The sequence below is a fragment of the Oncorhynchus kisutch genome, linkage group LG14 (assembly GCF_002021735.2).
Source record: "Oncorhynchus kisutch isolate 150728-3 linkage group LG14, Okis_V2, whole genome shotgun sequence".
Taxonomy (NCBI): Eukaryota; Metazoa; Chordata; class Actinopteri; order Salmoniformes; family Salmonidae; genus Oncorhynchus; species Oncorhynchus kisutch.
The window spans coordinates 6,853,986-6,873,513 of NC_034187.2; the positions used below are offsets into that span (position 1 = coordinate 6,853,986).

Genomic DNA, 19,528 nt, shown 5'->3' on the forward strand with positions numbered 1-19,528 from the left:
ACATGGTACTGTTAAACCCATTTCCTTCCTGTTAATGACATGGTACTGTTAAACCCATTTCCTTCCTGTTAATGACATGGTACAGTTAAACCCATTTCCTTCCTGTTAATTACATGGTACTGTTAAACCCATTTTATTCCTGTTAATGACATTACTGTTAAACCCATTTCCTTCCTGTTAATGACATGGTGCTGTTAAACCCATTTCCTTCCTGTTAATTAGATGGTACTGTTAAACCCATTTCCTTCCTGTTAATGACATGGTACTGTTAAACCCATTTCCTTCCTGTTAATGACATGGTGCTGTTAAACCCATTTCCTTCCTGTTAATGACATGGTACTGTTAAACCCATTTCCTTCCTGTTAATGACATGGTGCTGTTAAACCCATTTCCTTCCTGTTAATTACATGGTACTGTTAAACCCATTTCCTTCCTGTTAATGACATGGTACTGTTAAACCCATTTCCTTCCTGTTAATGACATGGTACTGTTAAACCCATTTCCTTCCTGTTAATGACATGGTGCTGTTAAACCCATTTCCTTCCTGTTAATGACATGGTACTGTTAAACCCATTTCCTTCCTGTTAATGACATGGTACTGTTAAACCCATTTCCTTCCTGTTAATGACATGGTACTGTTAAACCCATTTCCTTCCTGTTAATGACATGGTACTGTTAAACCCATTTCCTTCCTGTTAATTACGTGGTACTGTTAAACCCATTTCCTTCCTGTTAATGACATTACTGTTAAACCCATTTCCTTCCTGTTAATGACATGGTGCTGTTAAACCCATTTCCTTCCTGTTAATTACATTACTGTTAAACCCATTTCCTTCCTGTTAATGACATGGTGCTGTTAAACCCATTTCCTTCCTGTTAATTACATTACTGTTAAACCCATTTCCTTCCTGTTAATGACATGGTACTGTTAAACCCATTTCCTTCCTGTTAATGACATGGTACTGTTAAACCCATTTCCTTCCTGTTAATGACATGGTACTGTTAAACCCATTTCCTTCCTGTTAATGACATGGTACTGTTAAACCCATTTCCTTCCTGTTAATGACATGGTACTGTTAAACCCATTTCCTTCCTGTTAATGACATGGTGCTGTTAAACCCATTTCCTTCCTGTTAATTACATTACTGTTAAACCCATTTCCTTCCTGTTAATGACATGGTACTGTTAAACCCATTTCCTTCCTGTTAATGACATGGTACTGTTAAACCCATTTCCTTCCTGTTAATTACATTACTGTTAAACCCATTTCCTTCCTGTTAATGACATTACTGTTAAACCCATTTCCTTCCTGTTAATGACATGGTACTGTTAAAACCATTTCCTTCCTGTTAATGACATGGTACTGTTAAACCCATTTCCTTCCTGTTAATGACATTACTGTTAAACCCATTTCCTTCCTGTTAATGACATTACTGTTAAACCCATTTCCTTCCTGTTAATGACATTACTGTTAAACCCATTTCCTTCCTGTTAATGACATGGTACTGTTAAACCCATTTCCTCCCTGTTAATGACATTACTGTTAAACCCATTTCCTTCCTGTTAATGACATTACTGTTAAACCCATTTCCTTCCTGTTAATGACATGGTACTGTTAAACCCATCCACTTTATTCACCCGACAGCACTACTTGACCCTTCATGCACTTTTTATGTTTTGATTTCACCCTGATATGCGTTTTGTCCCTACTAAATCACTACAACCCTATCTAACCCTAACCCTATTTCACCCTGATATGCGTTTTGTCCCTACTAAATCACTACAACTCTATCTCCCGGCCGTATAAGCCAACAACATCCACCATCATATTCTCCTCCCCCTCCGTCTTTGCATTGTGTGTAAAAAAAGAAAACAGATAATTGGATTTCTCTCATCACCTAATTCATCCACATTTTAATAGACGTACCATAGTGACATTCTGAACCAGTAAATTACAAAACCTCTTTTATACTAAACTTTAACATTTATACCTGTAATAATAATAATAAATTCCATTTAGAAGACACTTTTATCCAACGTGACTTGCATACATTTTGTGTGTATGGGCTGTCAGGGGAATCGATAAAACACCTCATTAGATGGCCATTGTCAACAGGCTCCAATACAGAACTATTTATGACCTCACTAGATGGCCATTGTCCACAGGCTCCAATACAGAACTATTTATGACCTCACTAGATGGCCATTGTCCACAGGCTCCAATACAGAACTATTTATGACCTCACTAGATGGCCATTGTCCACAGGCTTCAATACAGAACTATTTATGACCTCATTAGATGGCCATTGTCAACAGGCTCCAATACAGAACTATTTATGCTTGAAGGATGCCTTACACACAGCTCAATACACATTTTCTAAAGCCACGCTTTTTCAGACCACAAGACCTATTCAGGAAAAACTGAGGTGACGGTTGCCATGGAAGCCACTGACCTGTGACTTGTTTGTCAGGCAGCGAGGGGATGGGGATGGCGGAACCAAACTTCTCCAACAGGCGCTCATACAGCCAATCAAAATGCTTATACCTGTGATTGACAGGTCTGTTGGTTGTCTGTAGAAAACACAAAAAGAAGAGTCAGAGAAGTGTGTGTGTGTGTGTGTTATTAAAAAACTAAATTGACCGACGTCAGTTCAATTACTTGGTTCCATTTAGTTTGTATTTTTTGTGAGCTCTGCGTGCCGGTAGAGAAATCAGATCAAGAACAAACTGTGGGCCGCTGGAAGTTGTAGTTTTCAACAGAAAATATAAAACTTAGTTCAGGGCAGAAAACGTGGTAATTAACTACAATGACTATAATCCATTGCGCCTGCCTTGCTCTTCCAGCCCCAGAAAGACACATGAGAGAGGAATGTACACAGCACAACGACAATAGGGATATTGACAGTTCGTTAGGTAGCTGTACCCGATTAATATTTGTAGTACTTGGCAATTAGCCGTATTGAAAGTATGCCCTATCTACTTTGAAGAACAACTAAAATAGTTTTATCGTCAGACAGCTCTGCAGCATATTAGGTAGCTACTAGCTAGCTAGTTACTATTACATATTAGGTAGCTACTACCTAGCTAGTTACTATTACATATTAGGTAGCTACTAGCTAGCTAGTTAGTATTACATATTAGGTAGCTACTAGCTAGCTAGTTTCTATTACATATTAGGTAGCTACTAGCTATCCAGTTACTGTTACATATTAGGTAGCTACTAGCTAGCTAGTTACTATTACATATTAGGTAATCAAATCAAATCAAATTGTATTTGTCACATACACATGGTTAGCAGATGTTAATGCGAGCGTAGCGAAATGCTTGTGCTTCTAGTTCCGACAATGCAGTAATAACCAACAAGTAATCTAACTAACAATTCCAAAACTACTACCTTATAGACACAAGTGTAAGGGGATAAAGAATATGTACATAAAGATATATGAATGAGTGATGGTACAGAGCAGCATAGGCAAGATACAGTAGATGGTATTGAGTACAGTATATACATATGAGATGAGTATGTAAACAAAGTGGCATAGTTAAAGTCGCTAGTGATACATGTATTACATAAAGATGCAGTAGATGATATAGAGTACAGTATATACGTATACATATGAGATGGTAGCTACTAGCTATCCAGTTACTGTTACATATTAGGTAGCTACTAGATAGCCAGCTAGCAAGTTACTAGCCTAGCTAAATAGGTGACTTGTTAATGAGGTTAGATGGTTGGCTGCTACTGCCTGAGCAGAGATGACAAAAAACAACTTAATAAGACAATTGAATGTTCAAAAAATGTGGCTTTGGAATTTCTACTAAAATTTAATTTCTATTAAAAAGCTTAAAGCATAATTATGATTTTTTTTATACAAATCCAAACGGAAAAATTATTTATTTTTCACCGAACTGAAACGACCTCAAAAAGCACTAATCGCTCAGCACTAGTGTGTGTGTGTGTGTGTGTGTGTGTGATACTCACGTTGGGTGTGACCTGATATTCTATGTAACTCTTCAGCCCATACATCTTAGAGCCCTTTTTAGGATCAGCCACGACACAGTCAAGAGGAGACTGGGGATACAGCCACACTGGCCCCACATCTCCCATCTACACACACACACACACACACACACACACACAAACAATTACTACATTGCTATTACCATCTAGAGTAGCAGAGTTTCCCCCCTATAAATGTAATGCCTTGTAAATGTACTGTTACATAAATGTAGAGTAATGTAATGTTATATAAATAATGTCATCTAAATGTAATGTGAATGTAATATAATGTAAATGTAATGCCTTGTAAAAGTAATGCAGATGGATGTAAAAGTAATTTATTGTAATGTAATGTACTGTAATTGTAATGTACTGTAAAGCAATGTTAACGCAATGTACTGTAAAGTAATGTTACTGCAATGTACTGCAAAGTAATGTTAATGTAATGTTACTGTAATGTACTGTAAAGTAATGTTAATGCAATGTTACTGTAATGTAAGGTAATGTTAATGCAATGTTACTGTAAAATAAAGTAATGTTAATGTAATGTTACTGTAAAGTAAAATAAAGTAATGTTAATGTAATGTTACTGTAAAGTAAAACAAAGTAATGTTAATGCAATGTTGCCGTAATGTAAAGTAATGGTGATGCAATGTTACTGTAATGTACTGTAAAGTAATGTTAATGCAATGTTAATGTAATGTTACTGTAAAGTAATGTTACTGTAATGTTACTGTAATGTAAAGTAATGTTCATGTAATGTACTGTATTGTAAAGTAATGTTAATGCAATGCTACTGTAAAGTAAAGTATGTTAATGTAATGTACTGTAAACTCATGTTATGTACTGTAAAGTAGTGTTAATGTAATGTACTGTTAAGTAATGTTAAAATAATGTACTGTAAAGTAATGTTCATGTAATGTAAAGTAGTGTTAATGTAATGTACTGTTAAGTAATGTTAAAATAATGTACTGTAAAGTAATGTACTGTGAAGTAATGTTAATGTAATGTACTGTACTGTAAAGTAATGTTCATGTAATGTTAATATAATGTACTGTAAAGTAATGTGATGTAAATGTGTAGAACAGATGGATGACTCACATAGATGGCCAGTCTGTCTTTGCCTTTGGGTGGTAGTTTAGCCAGGAGGTACACCTCTGGGTTGGGGATCTTAGAGAACGCAAACCTAGTGGAAGAATACGGACCTACAGTGAAAAGTTACCAGAATTTTGCAACCCTAGTGAAATGCAACATTTAAAAATAAATAAGTGTGAGTGTTTGTGTGTCTTACTTGTTGAGGGATATCTTCATGTGTGTGTGTGTGTTGCGGCCTGTCGCCTCTCCTTCCTCCTCCCCTGTAGTTTCTCCATAACCCCCTGTTGATCTGGCATCATCCCACTCTTCATCCCACTCACCATCATCGTCATCATCACCTTCACACGCACAAACGCACACGCACAAACAAGGACATTATAAAAATAAAAAAACTAATAAATGCAACATTACAAATACAACATTTACAAACATCTTGTTTGTCTGTGTGTGTCACCTGCATTCTGTTGAGTCTGCGCGTATCCCTGGGTGTCCCATCCCCCGGCTGTCTTGTTGGTGTAAGTTCCTCCCCCAGACCAAGGGTTGTCACCGTTAGCAACCTGCAAACAACAACAGCAGCAGTGAACTCTGGGAAATGTTTCACAGAGCTGCTTAAAAAAAAGAAGAAGACTGCTTCAGCCTGTTCTGTTTTAAAGGCTAAGTGGCATGATGTTTTGAAGTGGCGTGGCTCTAACCAAGGCAGTCGTAATGGCTAAAGTGTGTGTGTGGTGCATGCTGTCCTGCTTTATACAGTTTTAATGGCTCAAGCGTGGACAGAGCAGGTACCTGGATGTTTGTGTGTGTTTTAATGGCCCAAGCGTGGACAGAACTGGCCTTGGGCCTACAAAAGAGAAGCTCCAACGCCATGCTAACGACCATTTCCCCTTCCTGCCTGACTATAAACATCTCTATCTCTCTCTTTCAATTTAAGGGGCTTTATTGGCATGGGAAACATACAGTGGGGCAAAAAAGTATTTAGTCAGCCACCAATGATACTTTAAAATACTTATTTTCCACCATAATTTGCAAATAAATTCATAAAAAATCCTACAATGTGATTTTCTGGATTCTTTTTTCTAATTTTGTCTGTCATAGTTGAAGTGTACCTATGATGAAAATTACAGGCCTCTCTCATCTTTTTAGTGGGAGAACTTGCACAATTGGTGGCTGACTAAATACTTTTTTTGCCCCACTGTATGTTAACATTGCCAAAGCAAGTGAAATAGATCATAAACAAAAGTGAAATAAACAATAACAAATGAACAGTAAACATTTACACTCACAAAGGTTCCAAAAGAATAAAGACATTTCAAATGTGGTATTATGTATATTTACAGTGTTGTAACAATGTGCAAATAGTTAAAGTACAAAAGGGAAAATAAATGAACATAAATATGGGTTGTATTTACAATGGTGTTTGTTCTTCACTGGTTGCCCTTTTCTTGTGGCAACAGGTCACAAATCTTGCTGCTGTGATTGGACACTGTGGTATTTCACACAATGATATGGGAGTTTATTCAAATTGTATTTGTTTTCTAATTCTGTGTAATCTGAGGGAAATATGCGTCTCTAATATGGTCATACATTTGGGAGGAAGTGCAGCTCAGTTTCCACATCATTTTGTTGACAGTGTGCACATAGCCTGTCTTCTCAAGAACCAGGTCTGCCTACGGCAGCCTTTCTCAATAGCAAGGCAATGTTGGTCACTGAGTCTGTACATAATCAAAGCTTTCTTTAATTTAGAGACAGAGACCGAGTCCCTCTCTTTCTCTCTCATACCCCATAACTTATAGTAATGAAGTAGTGTGTACCTGAGTGTTTGTGCTGTTGCTGGACTCGGGGCTGTAGGCATCCGGATAGGTAGTTGTCTCTGGTGTTGTGGATGACACCGCACCAACCTGAGAGATGAGGGGGGATTGTAATAATCATCCACATTTTGACTTTATCTTTACCCCCTAAGGACAAAGACAGTAGTCATGGCTATCTTCCCCATGTCTGCAGGATGCAACCATCACTGTTTGTACTACAGGGATCAGAGTAAACATACTTTGCAAAGACACAGTGTTGCTTTAGGGTCACACTGTTAGCGACATTTAGTCAAGTTTATTTTGGCGTGGTACTTGGGATCTTCAAAACATTTTCCAGAGTTCAACTTTGATCTTTGCTGTGCTACGGCTCCTCAGTGATGTCAAAAAAACAAAGGCGGTGTGATGGGGTCTCACAAAGACTACTCGACACCTCCCCTGTATGACTGAGGAATGCCGTGCGCACACACACACACACACACACACACAAAAGCTGGAACGATAAACTGCCGTCCTCTTACCGAAGCATTTTGTGTTACCAAGTTGTTAATTTTCCGTGATTTTGATACACAACGTTCCAGTTGACTGATAAACAGTTTCTATCTTCAGGCTATCAGACTGTTAAATAGCCACCACTAGTCAGCCTCCGCCCAGAACCCTGCCCTGAACTTAGTTACTGTTACTAGCCTGCTACCACCCGGTACTCTACCCTGCACCTTAGAGACTGCTGCCCTTTGTACATACTCATGGAACTCTGAGAAACTAAATGCATTCAACTGAAATGTGTCTTCCGCATTTAGCCCAACCCCTCTGAATCAGAGAGGTGCGGGGGGGGGGGGGGGCTGCCTTAATCGACATCCACGTCATCGGCGCCTGGGGAACAAGTGGGTTAACTGTCTTGCTCAGGGGCAGAACGACACATTTTTATCATGTCAGCTCGGGGATTCGATCTAGAAACCTTTCAGTTACTGGCCCAACGCTCCTACCCGCCAGGCTACCTGGTCACTTTAATAGCATTTACATACTGTTTTACCCACTTCATATGTATATACTGTATTGTAGTCCAGTCCTATATAACTACTGCTGTACATCCCTTTTCTAGTCACATACTGGCCATATACTGTCCCGGACTCTGACATTGCTTGTTCCAATATTTCTTAATGACTTTCTTTTAATGTTTTGGATCCGCGTGTATTGTTTTGTATTGTTAGGTATTACTGTACTGTTGGAGCTAGGAACATTAGCATTTGGCTAGTTATTACTGTACTGTTGGACCTAGAAACACAAGCATGTGGCTAGTTATTCATGTACTGTTGGAGCTAAAAACACAAGCATGTGGCTAGTTATTCATGTACTGTTGGAGCTAAAAACACAAGCATGTGGCTAGTTATTCATGTACTGTTGGAGCTAAAAACACAAGCATGTGGCTAGTTATTAATGTACTGTTGGAGCTAGGAAAACAAGCATGTGGCTAGTTATTACTGTACTGTTGGAGCTAGGAACATAAGCATTTGGCTAGTTATTACTGTACTGTTGGAGCTAGGAACATAAGCATTTGGCTAGTTATTACTGTACTGTTGGAGCTAGGAACATAAGCATTTGGCTAGTTATTACTGTACTGTTGGAGCTAGGAACATAAGCATTTGGCTAGTTATTACTGTACTGTTGGAGCTAGGAACATATTCCAGACCTGCCAACCCTGTCCAACTTTTTAGACTACAAGACGCGTGTGGCAAATTGGAGATTCAACTCGCAAAATCTTGTGTAAAGGCATTTTTAGAAGCATTGCCTCTAGAGCAGACACCAGACACTCATTTACTCTTCATCACACAGTCTTCTAAACTCCCGACTCCATTTAAAGCCAAGATGTTTATATTTCTTTTTGATTATACTTTTGTAAATGCTTTTTGTGACGTGGATCATAATTACAGTTTCAGTCTATCAGGTTGCGTGATCCCCGTCATGTTACGTGGAAAATACAACTAACGGGACGCAGAAATTAAATCGCACTCGCACATATGCGAGCAGTAATTTTTCATATTTGTATTTAATTTCTTTCACTAGCAAATGAAAGTGAACTGCTGGCACTTTAGAGTCCCCTGAATGTCCATCTTCTGTTCGCTAACGTTAGCTTGAAACAATCAGTGTTTACCTTTCCACAACACACAGAGTCGAAAAGGGATTCGTCCATTTACGTACAGCTGACAGTCGACAAACTCAGCATCCCAACAAACAGGAGGCGGGGTAGACACGGGGCAGCTACGTCCAATAAGGACGTATTCATCTCCATGTCCGTTGACACAAACTCCGTACATGTCTATTGGAGACCAATTACTTTATTAAATATTGATTACAAATTGTTTGCTCTGGTTTATGCCAAAAGTTTAAAGAAAGGAATATAGTTACCATTATAAATGAGACTCAAACAGGATTTATGAAGGGCCGTCACATAAACTCTAACATTCGTTTAGTCTTGGACCTTATAGATTATTCAGATGCAGTTGACTCAGATGTGGTTGTCTTTTTTTGGGGGGGACTTCTGTAGAACCTTTGACACAATTGAATTTCTCTTTAGGTCACGTAAACCTTTTGGATTCGGTGAACATTTTATCAACGTCATTCGCATGTTCTACAAAGATATAAATAGTTCTGTGTTACTAAGCCTTAATACTTCCAAAAGACTTAGTATCAACAGAAGTTTACGACAGGGATGCCCAGTTTCGCCATTTTTATTCTATCTCTAGATATTCTGAATAATGTACATTTGACTATTTTAACTATTAGCTTAACTATTTTTAACAAATAAATAAAAATGTCCCAACTGGCTGATGATACTACTCTTTTTTAATAAGAGACAAAGACCAGGACCAAAGACCATGCCCTTAATGCTATTACTGCACTTTCTATTGCATCAGGATTAAAACGGAATGATTCTAAATGTGAAACCAACTTACACCGAGAGGAAAACGGGGCGGCAGGGTAGCCTAGTGGTTAGAGCGTTGGACTAGTAACCGGAAGGTTGCAAGTTCAAACCCCCGAGCTGTCGTTCTGCACAGGCAGTTAACCCACTGTTCCTAGGCCGTCATTGAAAATAAGAATTTGTTCTTAACTGACTTGCCTGGTTAAATAAAGATTTTCAAAAATTCTGGAACATGCTTATTCCTGACATTGTCTGGTTAAGGTCTTACAAATATTGTATAACAAACAAAGTTAAGGAAGTGCACTTTAACATTTGACATAAGATAAAATTACATGGATATATATTATTGAAATATATATCCATGTTCCTGTCTATTGATGATATCTGTGTTTTCCGTGAAAAAGAAGGTGAGAATCTGTCTCACTTGTTCTTTGAATGTAAATTTGCGTCACAATTTTGGGAAAACAAAATACGTATTTACCATTATGAACACTGCCCATGTTTTTGCCATGAAAGATATAATATGTTACTATTGCAATGATAACAAGACCATTGAATTTTTATTATTCTTGTTGCCAAATACTTTATACACAAACAAAAATTACAACATTTTATACCAAAATTACACATCTTTTTTTATTACATTGAATTATCTTATTAAAACATTAACATGTGAAAAACAACAAGAATAACATTTTCCTGAATCATTATAATACGATATTTTCAGAGTGATTACAATTTCACTATACATTTTTAGATTTTTTTTTTATAATTTCATTTATATTTTTTGCATGTTTTTGTCACACCCTGACCATAGTTTGCTTTGTATGTTTCTATGTTTTGGTTGGTCAGGTTGTGATCTGAGTGGGCATTCTATGTTACATGTCTAGTTTGTCTAGTTCTATGTTTGGCCTGATATGGTTCTCAATCAGAGGCAGGTGTTAGTCATTGTCTCTGATTGGGAACCATATTTAGGTAGCCTGTTTGGTGTTGGGTTTTGGTGGGTGATTGTCCTTGTTCCTGTCTCTGTGTTACTTTGCACCAGTATGAGGCTGTTCCTGTCTCTGTGTTACTTTGCACCAGTATGAGGCTGTTCCTGTCTCTGTGTTACTTTGCACCAGTATGAGGCTGTTCCTGTCTCTGTGTTACTTTGCACCAGTATGAGGCTGTTCCTGTCTCTGTGTTACTTTGCACCAGTATGAGGCTGTTCCTGTCTCTGTGTTACTTTGCACCAGTATGAGGCTGTTTCGGTTTTCGTGTTACGTTTATTGTTTTTGTATTTGATTCATGTTTACTTTGTTTTATTAAACAGCAATAGCCACGCTGCATTTTGGTCTGACTCTCTTTCACCTACAGAAAACCGTGACAGTTTTAGTATTTTCTTGTTAATACCTGTGTTTTGTTTTGTATGGTGTAACAATGTCAATTGTTCATCTGTATTATGAGTTGAAAAAAATAATAAGTTGCAGCTCGAGAATCGGGATCTTACATTTAGCTAGGTATTAATGCGCTGTTGGAGCTAGGAACATAAGCATTTAGCTAGGTATTAATGCGCTGTTGGAGCTAAGAACATAAGCATTTAGCTAGGTATTAATGCGCTGTTGGAGCTAGGTACATAAGCATTTAGCTAGGTATTAATGCGCTGTTGGAGCTAGGAACATAAGCATTTAGCTAGGTATTAATGCGCTGTTGGAGCTAAGAACATAAGCATTTAGCTAGGTATTAATGCGCTGTTGGAGCTAAGAACATAAGCATTTAGCTAGGTATTAATGCGCTGTTGGAGCTAGGAACATAAGCATTTAGCTAGGTATTAATGCGCTGTTGGAGCTAGGAACATAAGCATTTAGCTAGGTATTAATGCGCTGTTGGAGCTAGGAACATAAGCATTTAGCTAGGTATTAATGCACTGTTGGAGCTAGGAACATAAGCATTTAGCTAGGTATTAATGCACTGTTGGAGCTAGGAACATAAGCATTTAGCTAGGTATTTGACTGTCCCTGTTTCGCTGTCTGTTGCTATGTTAGCGAGCCACTCTCACCCCCCTCTCCCTACTGTATGCACAGAGGAGGGAGTGATGCATTCTGAGAAGCACAAGCATATGACAGTTGCTAAATATGCAAAATACTGTTTTGAAAGCAACTACTGTTGTTCTGGATACAGAGAGAAGAGTCACAGCTTTCTGTGAGTATATTGTTTATTTTTCACCTCTAAATATTGAGTTCATGGCACCACTTTACAGCCAGAGTAGGCTGTAGTATGGTTTTAAAATGGTGACCAAATAGGCCTACCAGTAAACATGTATCCATTAGCTAAAGCAAAGCTATACATACCCTGGCACAACAGACAGCCTACAGTTGAAGTTAGTGTGGCCATCACAAAGCCGACTGAAAAACTGAAAAAGCGTGTGCGAGCAAGGATGCCTACAAACCTGACTCTGCTACATCAGCTCTGTCAAGAGGAATGGGACGAAATTCATCCAGCTCATTGTGGGAAGCTTGTAGAAGGCTACCCGAAACGTTTGACCCAAATTAAACCATTTAAAGGCAATGCTACCAAATACTAATTGAATGCATGTAAACTTCTGACCCGGGTAAATTCAGTCCAGTCAATTCAGAAAGTAAAGCAGATTCCAAATCCAAATGTTCCTTATTAAAAAGCATTGAAGAGAATTGGAATTTCAGTGTACTTCCTTAATTGACTGGAATGTATATGGAGTTGAAACTTAAATCCGTTTTACTAAATTTCCACCAGTATGTTAAAATGTGCAACCAAAGGGAGAAAAAAGAATCTCTAGACCACCATTACTCCACACAGAGATGCGTACAAAGCCCTCCATTTGGCAAATCTGACCATAATTCTATCTATCCTACTTCCTGTTTACAAGCAAAAAAATGAAAGCAGGAAGCACCAGTGACTCAATCAATAAAAAAAATTGGTCAGATGAAGCAGATGTTAAACTACAGGACTGTTTTGCAGCACAGACTGGAATATGTTTCTGGATTCTTCTGATGGCATTGAGGAGTTTACCACCTCAGTCACTGGCTTTATCAATAAGTGCATCGAGGACGTCCTCCCCACAGTGACTGTACGTACAGACCCCAACCAGAAGCCATGGATTATAGGCAACATCAGCATTGAGCTAAAAGGTAGAGCTGCCGCTTTCAAGGAGCGGGACTCTAACCTGGAAGCTTATAAGAAATCCTGCTATGTCCTCCGATGAACCATCAAAACAGGCAAAGCGTCAATACCGGACTAAGATGGAATTGTACTAACCGGCTCCGACGCTCGTCGGATGTGGCAGGGCTTGCAAGCTATTACAGACTACAAAAGGAAGCACAGCCGAGAGCTGCCCAATGACCCGAGCCTATCAGACGAGCTAAATTACTTCTGTGCTCGCTTCGAGGCAAGTAACACTGAAACATACATGAGAGCATCAGCTGTCCTGGATGACTGTGTGATCACGCTCTCCGCAGCCAATGTGAGTAAGACCTTTAAACAGGTCAACATCCACAAGTTTGCAGGACCAGACAGATAACCAGGATGTGTACTCTGGGCATGCGCTGACCAACTGGCAAGTGTCTTCACTTACATTTTCAACCTCTCCCTGTCTGAGTCTGTAATACCAACATGTTTCAAGCAGACCACCATAGTCCCTGTGCCCAAGAACACTAAGGTAACCTGCCGAAATGACTACCGATCCGTAGCACTCACGCCAGGCTGTGTCAGAGGAAGGCCCTAAAAATTGTCAAAGACTCCAGCCACTCTAGGCATAGACTGTTCTCTCTGCCACAGCACAAAAGTGGTACCGGAGCGCCAAGTCTAGGTCCAAGAGGATCATAAACAGCTTCTACCCCCAAGCCATAAGACTCCTGAACATCTAATCAAATGACTACCCAGACTATTTGCATTGCCCCCCCCCCCACCACCCCCCCTCTATTACACTGCTACTACTCTCTGCTATTATCTATGCATAGTCACTTTAATAACTCTACCTACATGTACATATTACCTCAATTACCTGGACTAACCGGTGCCCCCACACATAGACTCTGTACCGTAACACCCTGTATATAGCCTCCACATTGACTCTGTACCGGTACCCCCCTGTATATAGCCTCCACATTGACTCTGTACCGGTAACACCCTGTATATAGCCTCCACATTGACTCTGTACCGGTACCCCCCTGTATATAGCCTCCACATTGACTCTGTACCGGTAACCCCCTGTATATAGCCTCCACATTGACTCTGTATATAGCCTCCACATTGACCCTGTATATAGCCTCCACATTGACTCTGTACCGGTACCCCCCTGTATATAGCCTCCACATTGACTCTGTACCGGTACCCCCCTGTATATAGCCTCCACATTGACTCTGTACCGGTACCCCCCTGTATATAGCCTCCACATTGACTCTGTACCGGTACCCCCCTGTATATAGCCTCCACATTGACTCTGTACCGGTACCCCCCTGTATATAGCCTCCACATTGACTCTGTACCGGTACCCCCCTGTATATAGCCTCCACATTGACTCTGTACCGTAACACCCTGTATATAGCCTCCACATTGACTCTGTATATAGCCTCCACATTGACTCTGTACCGGTACCCCCTGTATATAGCCTCCACATTGACTCTGTACCGGTACCCCCCTGTATATAGCCTCCACATTGACTCTGTACCGGTACCCCCCTGTATATAGCCTCCACATTGACTCTGTACCGGTACCCCCTGTATATAGCCTCCACATTGACTCTGTACCGGTACCCCCTGTATATAGCCTCCACATTGACTCTGTACCGGTACCCCCCCTGTATATAGCCTCCACATTGACTCTGTACCGGTACCCCCTGTATATAGCCTCCACATTGACTCTGTACCGGTACCCCCCCTGTATATAGCCTCCACATTGACTCTGTACCGGTACCCCCTGTATATAGCCTCCACATTGACTCTGTACCGGTACCCCCCTGTATATAGTCTCCACATTGACTCTGTACCGGTACCCCCCCTGTATATAGCCTCCACATTGACTCTGTACCGGTACCCCCCTGTATATAGCCTCCACATTGACTCTGTACCGGTACCCCCCTGTATATAGCTTCCACATTGACTCTGTACCGTAATACCCTGTATATAGCCTCCACATTGACTCCGTACTGGTACCCCCTGTATATAGCCTCCACATTGACTCTGTACTGGTACCCCCTGTATATAGCCTCCACATTGACTCTGTACTGGTACCCCCTGTATATAGCCTCCACATTGACTCTGTACCGGTACCCCCTGTATATAGCCTCCACATTGACTCTGTACTGGTACCCCCTGTATATAGCCTCCACATTGACTCTGTACCGGTACCCCCTGTATATAGCCTCCACATTGACTCTGTACCGGTACCCCCTGTATATAGCCTCCACATTGACTCTGTACCGGTACCCCCCTGTATATAGCCTCCACATTGACTCTGTACCGTAACACCCTGTATATAGCCTCCACATTGACTCTGTACCGGTACACCCTGTATATAGCCTCCACATTGACTCTGTACCGGTACCGCCCTGTATATAGCCTCCACATTGACTCTGTATATAGTCTCCACATTGACTCTGTACCGGTACCCCCCTGTATATAGCCTCCACATTGACTCTGTACCGTAACACCCTGTATATAGCCTCCACATTGTTATTTTACTGCTGCTCTTTAATTATTTGTTACTTTTATTTCTTATTCTTGTATTGCTATTTTTTTAACTGCATTGTTGGTTAAGGGCTTATAAGTAATCATATTATAAGTTAGCATTTCACTGTCAGATCTACACATGTTGTATTCGGCGCATGTGACAAATAACACTCTATTTGATTTACTTTACAGATACGTAGTGAGTTATTCACACTGTTATGGTGTGTAATCCGTAATGAACAAACACACACTCACCTGTAAGTAGTCTTCTGGCACCAGCCCACTTTCTCCTCTGGAGTTCTGAGCCTCTATCCATCCTCCACCAACATTCTACAAAGAGAGAGGAGTGGCAGAGAGAGGAAGAGAGAAGAGGGAGAGAGAGAGGAAGAGAGATAAGGGGGAGAAAGAGGAAGAGAGATAAGGGGGAGAGAGAGGAAGAGAGATAAGGGAAGAGAGAGAAGGGGGAGGGAGAGAGAGAAGAGAGAGGAAGGGGGAGAGAGAGGAAGAGAGAAGAGGGAGAGCGGGAGAGAGGGAGAGAGAGAGGAAGAGAGATAAGGGGGAGAAAGAGGAAGAGAGAAGGGGGAGAGAGAGGAAGAGAGATAAGGGAAGAGAGAGAAGGGGGAGGGAGAGAGAGAAGAGAGAGGAAGGGGGAGAGAGAGGAAGAGAGAAGAGGGAGAGCGGGAGAGAGGGAGAGAGAGAGGAAGAGAGATAAGGGGGAGAAAGAGGAAGAGAGAAGGGGGAGAGAGAGGAAGAGAGATAAGGGAAGAGAGAGAAGGGGGAGGGAGAGAGAGAAGAGAGAGGAAGGGGGAGAGAGAGGAAGTGAGAGAAGGGGAGAGAGAGGAAGTGAGAGAAGGGGGAGGGAGAGGGAGAAGAGGGAGAGAGAGAAGAGGGAGAGAAAGAGAGAAGGGGAGAGAGAGGAAGAGAGAGGGAGAGGAAGAGAGAGAAGAGGGAGAGAAAGAGAGAAGGGGAGAGAGAGGAAGAGAGATAAGGGGAGAGAGAGGAAGAGAGATAAGGGGGAGAAAGAGGAAGAGAGATAAGGGAGAGGAAGAGAGATAAGGGGGAGAGAGAGGAAGTGAGAGAAGGGGGAGAGAGAGGAAGAGAGAAGAGGGAGAAAGAGAGATAAGGGGGAGGGAGAGGAAGAGAGATAAGGGGGAGAGAGAGGGAGAGCGAGAAGGGGGAGAAAGAGGAAGAGAGAGAATGGAGAGAGGGAGAGGAAGAGAGAGAAGGGGAGAGAGAGGAAGTAAGAGAAGGGGAGAGAGAGGAAGAGCGATAAGGGGGAGAAAGAGGGAGAGAGAGAAGGGGGAGAGAGGGAGAGGAAAAGATAGAGAAGGGGGAGAGAGGGAGAGAAAGGGGAGAGAGGGAGAAGAGGAAGAGAGAGAAGAGGTATGAGAGTTATTCATCAGAGCCTGGACAGAAAAGCGTGAAATGTAACTCTGTAGTATTTCAGGTGACTTTGGCCAGCCAGTCAGATCCTGTGTGTACCTGATTGAGGACGGTGACAGTCTCTCCTTCTTTGACTGTCAACTCGTTATTTCCTGGTTCGGCACTGAAGTCATACATCACCTGGGCCTGAAACAGAGCACACACAGTGATGACCTCGGGACCACTCTGAATGGTACTGTAGGACGTAGTCATAGGACACAGTGATGACCTCAGGACCACTCTGAATGGTACTGTAGGACGTAGTCATAGGACACAGTGATGACCTCAGGACCACTCTGAATGGTACTGTAGGACGTAGTCATAGGACACAGTGATGACCTCAGGACCACTCTGAATGGTACTGTAGGACGTAGTCATAGGACACAGTGATGACCTCAGGACCACTCTGAATGGTACTGTGTACACACACACACACACTGCCTCCTTCTCTAAAACAGTGGCGCTACAACCTACAAAAAGCAGTTCACAGTAGAGACTGGAAGATAAATACATACATAGGTGTTGTTTAATCTGTCTCTGCACATGGCATCAATCTATATCTTGTATGACATTGGTTCCGTTTATAAACATGTAAATACATACGTAAATGTTGTTTAATCTGTCATCAATCCATTTCTTGTATGACATTGGTTCAGTTTATAAACATGTTCTCTTTTAGTCATATTACTCTGAAATCTAAACTACACTTCAATGAAACCCCCCGCAAATGGCGCATATTCTGTATGACAAAAAAAAAAAGAGCTAAATTAGCGTTGTCTACCATTCGATAAAGCGCACCATGACATGACATGCTGAAGAAACTCTCCTACCTGCATTGCCATCGTTGCAGGATTTACAGTTGTTTTCCACGCAAAAAACGTCACCGTGGAAAACACCCCGCATCAAAACAATCCCAATGTAAACAAAGCAGACGGAGCTACTCCAGCTCAAAACGATCCACTCTGGCGTATCTTCTTACAACTATGTTGTTACAACGTACGTGCTATTCTGCAGAGACGATTTCTCAATTTTCTAGGACGACAATTGCCTAATTTTCACTCAACAGAATAGTTTGTTAGTAATTTTGTATCCCCGCGGTAAAGAGCGACAGGGTGAGGAAAGGGGCCACTTCCTCCAAGCAGAAATGTAGAACAAGTAACAGGGGTGTGGATACGTGCCGCGTTCAAGTACTCGTCGGAAACTACGAAACTCGGAAATGTCCGACTTGCTAACCTGTTGTACATATACACGTGCCGCGCGTTCAACCTATTAACAAGTCGGACATTTCCTAGATTTGTATTTTCGAATAGCACATGAACGTGGCAACAGTCGGACAGACAATTGTGTTTATTTTCCTTTAGCTGCTCGGTCATAGGTTTGACTGAGTAAATACACCGAGTAAAGACAACCATTCACAGATCAGGAACTCTCAACTTCTTAGTAAGAGATGGAAACTATGTCAACAAGCAAAAGGGGAAATATTAGCCTAAATTAATTGATGCAAATGTTAACTGCAAATTATTTGTGACCTTGTTAAGAGAGGTAATTCATATTCACTGAGTGATAGTCAATATTATAAGGTAATTGTAGGCAATAATCATGGGTTCTGGTGAGACCTTTCAAATCCAATAAACTAATGATATGAACTATGAACTAAAGATCATGTGTGGATATTCTCCATCAGGTCACAGTCTGAGCTAACAGGTAGGCTAGGCTAGCAGGTAGGTAGACTTGGCCAACATGCAAGTAGGTTAGGCCAACAGGTAGGCTGTTGGCTAGGCTAACAAGCAGGTAGGCTAGGCCAACAAGCAGATAGACTAGGCTAACAAGCAGGTAGACAAGGCTAACAAGCAGGCAGGCTAGGCTAACAAGCAGGTAGGCTAATAAGCAGGTAGACTTGGACAACATGCAGGTAGAAAAGGCCAACAGGTAGGCTAACAAGCAGGTAGTGTAAAAATGCAAGTAGACTTGGGCCAACAGGTATGCTAACAAGCAAGTAGGCTAGGCCAACAGGTATGCTAACATGCACGTAGGCTAGGCCAACAGGTATGCCAGGCTAACAGGTATGCTAACAAACAGGTAGCCTAGGCTAACAGGTAGGAGAGTCCTAGTAGGTCTATAAGCCTACTTGTTATAAGCATGTCGTTTTTTTTCTATGCGTCAATCTGTCAAATGCTGTTTTACAGAAGAACCGCAAATTAAAGGGTGTTTCCGAGATGGCTGTTCCAATCAGTCCGGGTCTGTATTTGATACTTTAGCTTGTGTCATGGGCGGCGCTACAATGCCACAGGGCTGTGAACGGCACCGCCTCTGAACAAAGCGACTCTGTTGTTAACAGCTGAACATGTCGGTCTGTGCAGGATTGAATGGGCGAAGTGCGCCCTCTAGTGGTGGATTTTTTAAATATATTATTATCTTTTTCTTTCTCTCCATCTCCTCTCCCCTCTCATTCTCACCTCTACTACGCCACGTCTGTACTACTTGAACCAGCTAATGCTAACATGCACTCAACCACACCAGAGAAAGATAATTAACTCCCCTCTCTCCTTTGTTCTCTCTCCTCCCCCTCTCCTCTTCTCTGTTCTCCTCTCCCTTTTCCCTCCTC

The 19,528-nt window shown here is 41.3% G+C and overlaps 1 protein-coding gene across 3 annotated transcripts in view; it reads right to left on the reverse strand.

The window, feature by feature from the left end:
* snx9a (sorting nexin 9a) overlaps positions 1–19,153 on the reverse strand; it is a 29,209-nt gene extending 10,056 nt beyond the window's left edge. Inside the window, exons 1-9 of one of the 3 annotated variants that reach the window (XM_031787730.1) lie at positions 17,754–19,153; positions 16,984–17,070; positions 15,757–15,831; positions 6,904–6,990; positions 5,550–5,652; positions 5,292–5,433; positions 5,102–5,186; positions 3,983–4,108; positions 2,454–2,571 (exon numbers count right to left, since the gene is read on the reverse strand). In XM_031787730.1, the coding sequence (XP_031643590.1) occupies positions 2,454–2,571; positions 3,983–4,108; positions 5,102–5,186; positions 5,292–5,433; positions 5,550–5,652; positions 6,904–6,990; positions 15,757–15,831; positions 16,984–17,070; positions 17,754–17,765 (835 nt within the window). In that variant the 5' untranslated portion in view covers positions 17,766–19,153. Of the gene's footprint in view, positions 1–2,453; positions 2,572–3,982; positions 4,109–5,101; positions 5,187–5,291; positions 5,434–5,549; positions 5,653–6,903; positions 6,991–15,756; positions 15,832–16,983; positions 17,071–17,526; positions 17,587–17,753 lie in introns of those variants that run through there. The other 2 variants (XM_031787732.1, XM_031787731.1) reach the window with 2 other exon arrangements.
* Between the last annotated feature and the right edge of the window lie 375 nt (positions 19,154–19,528).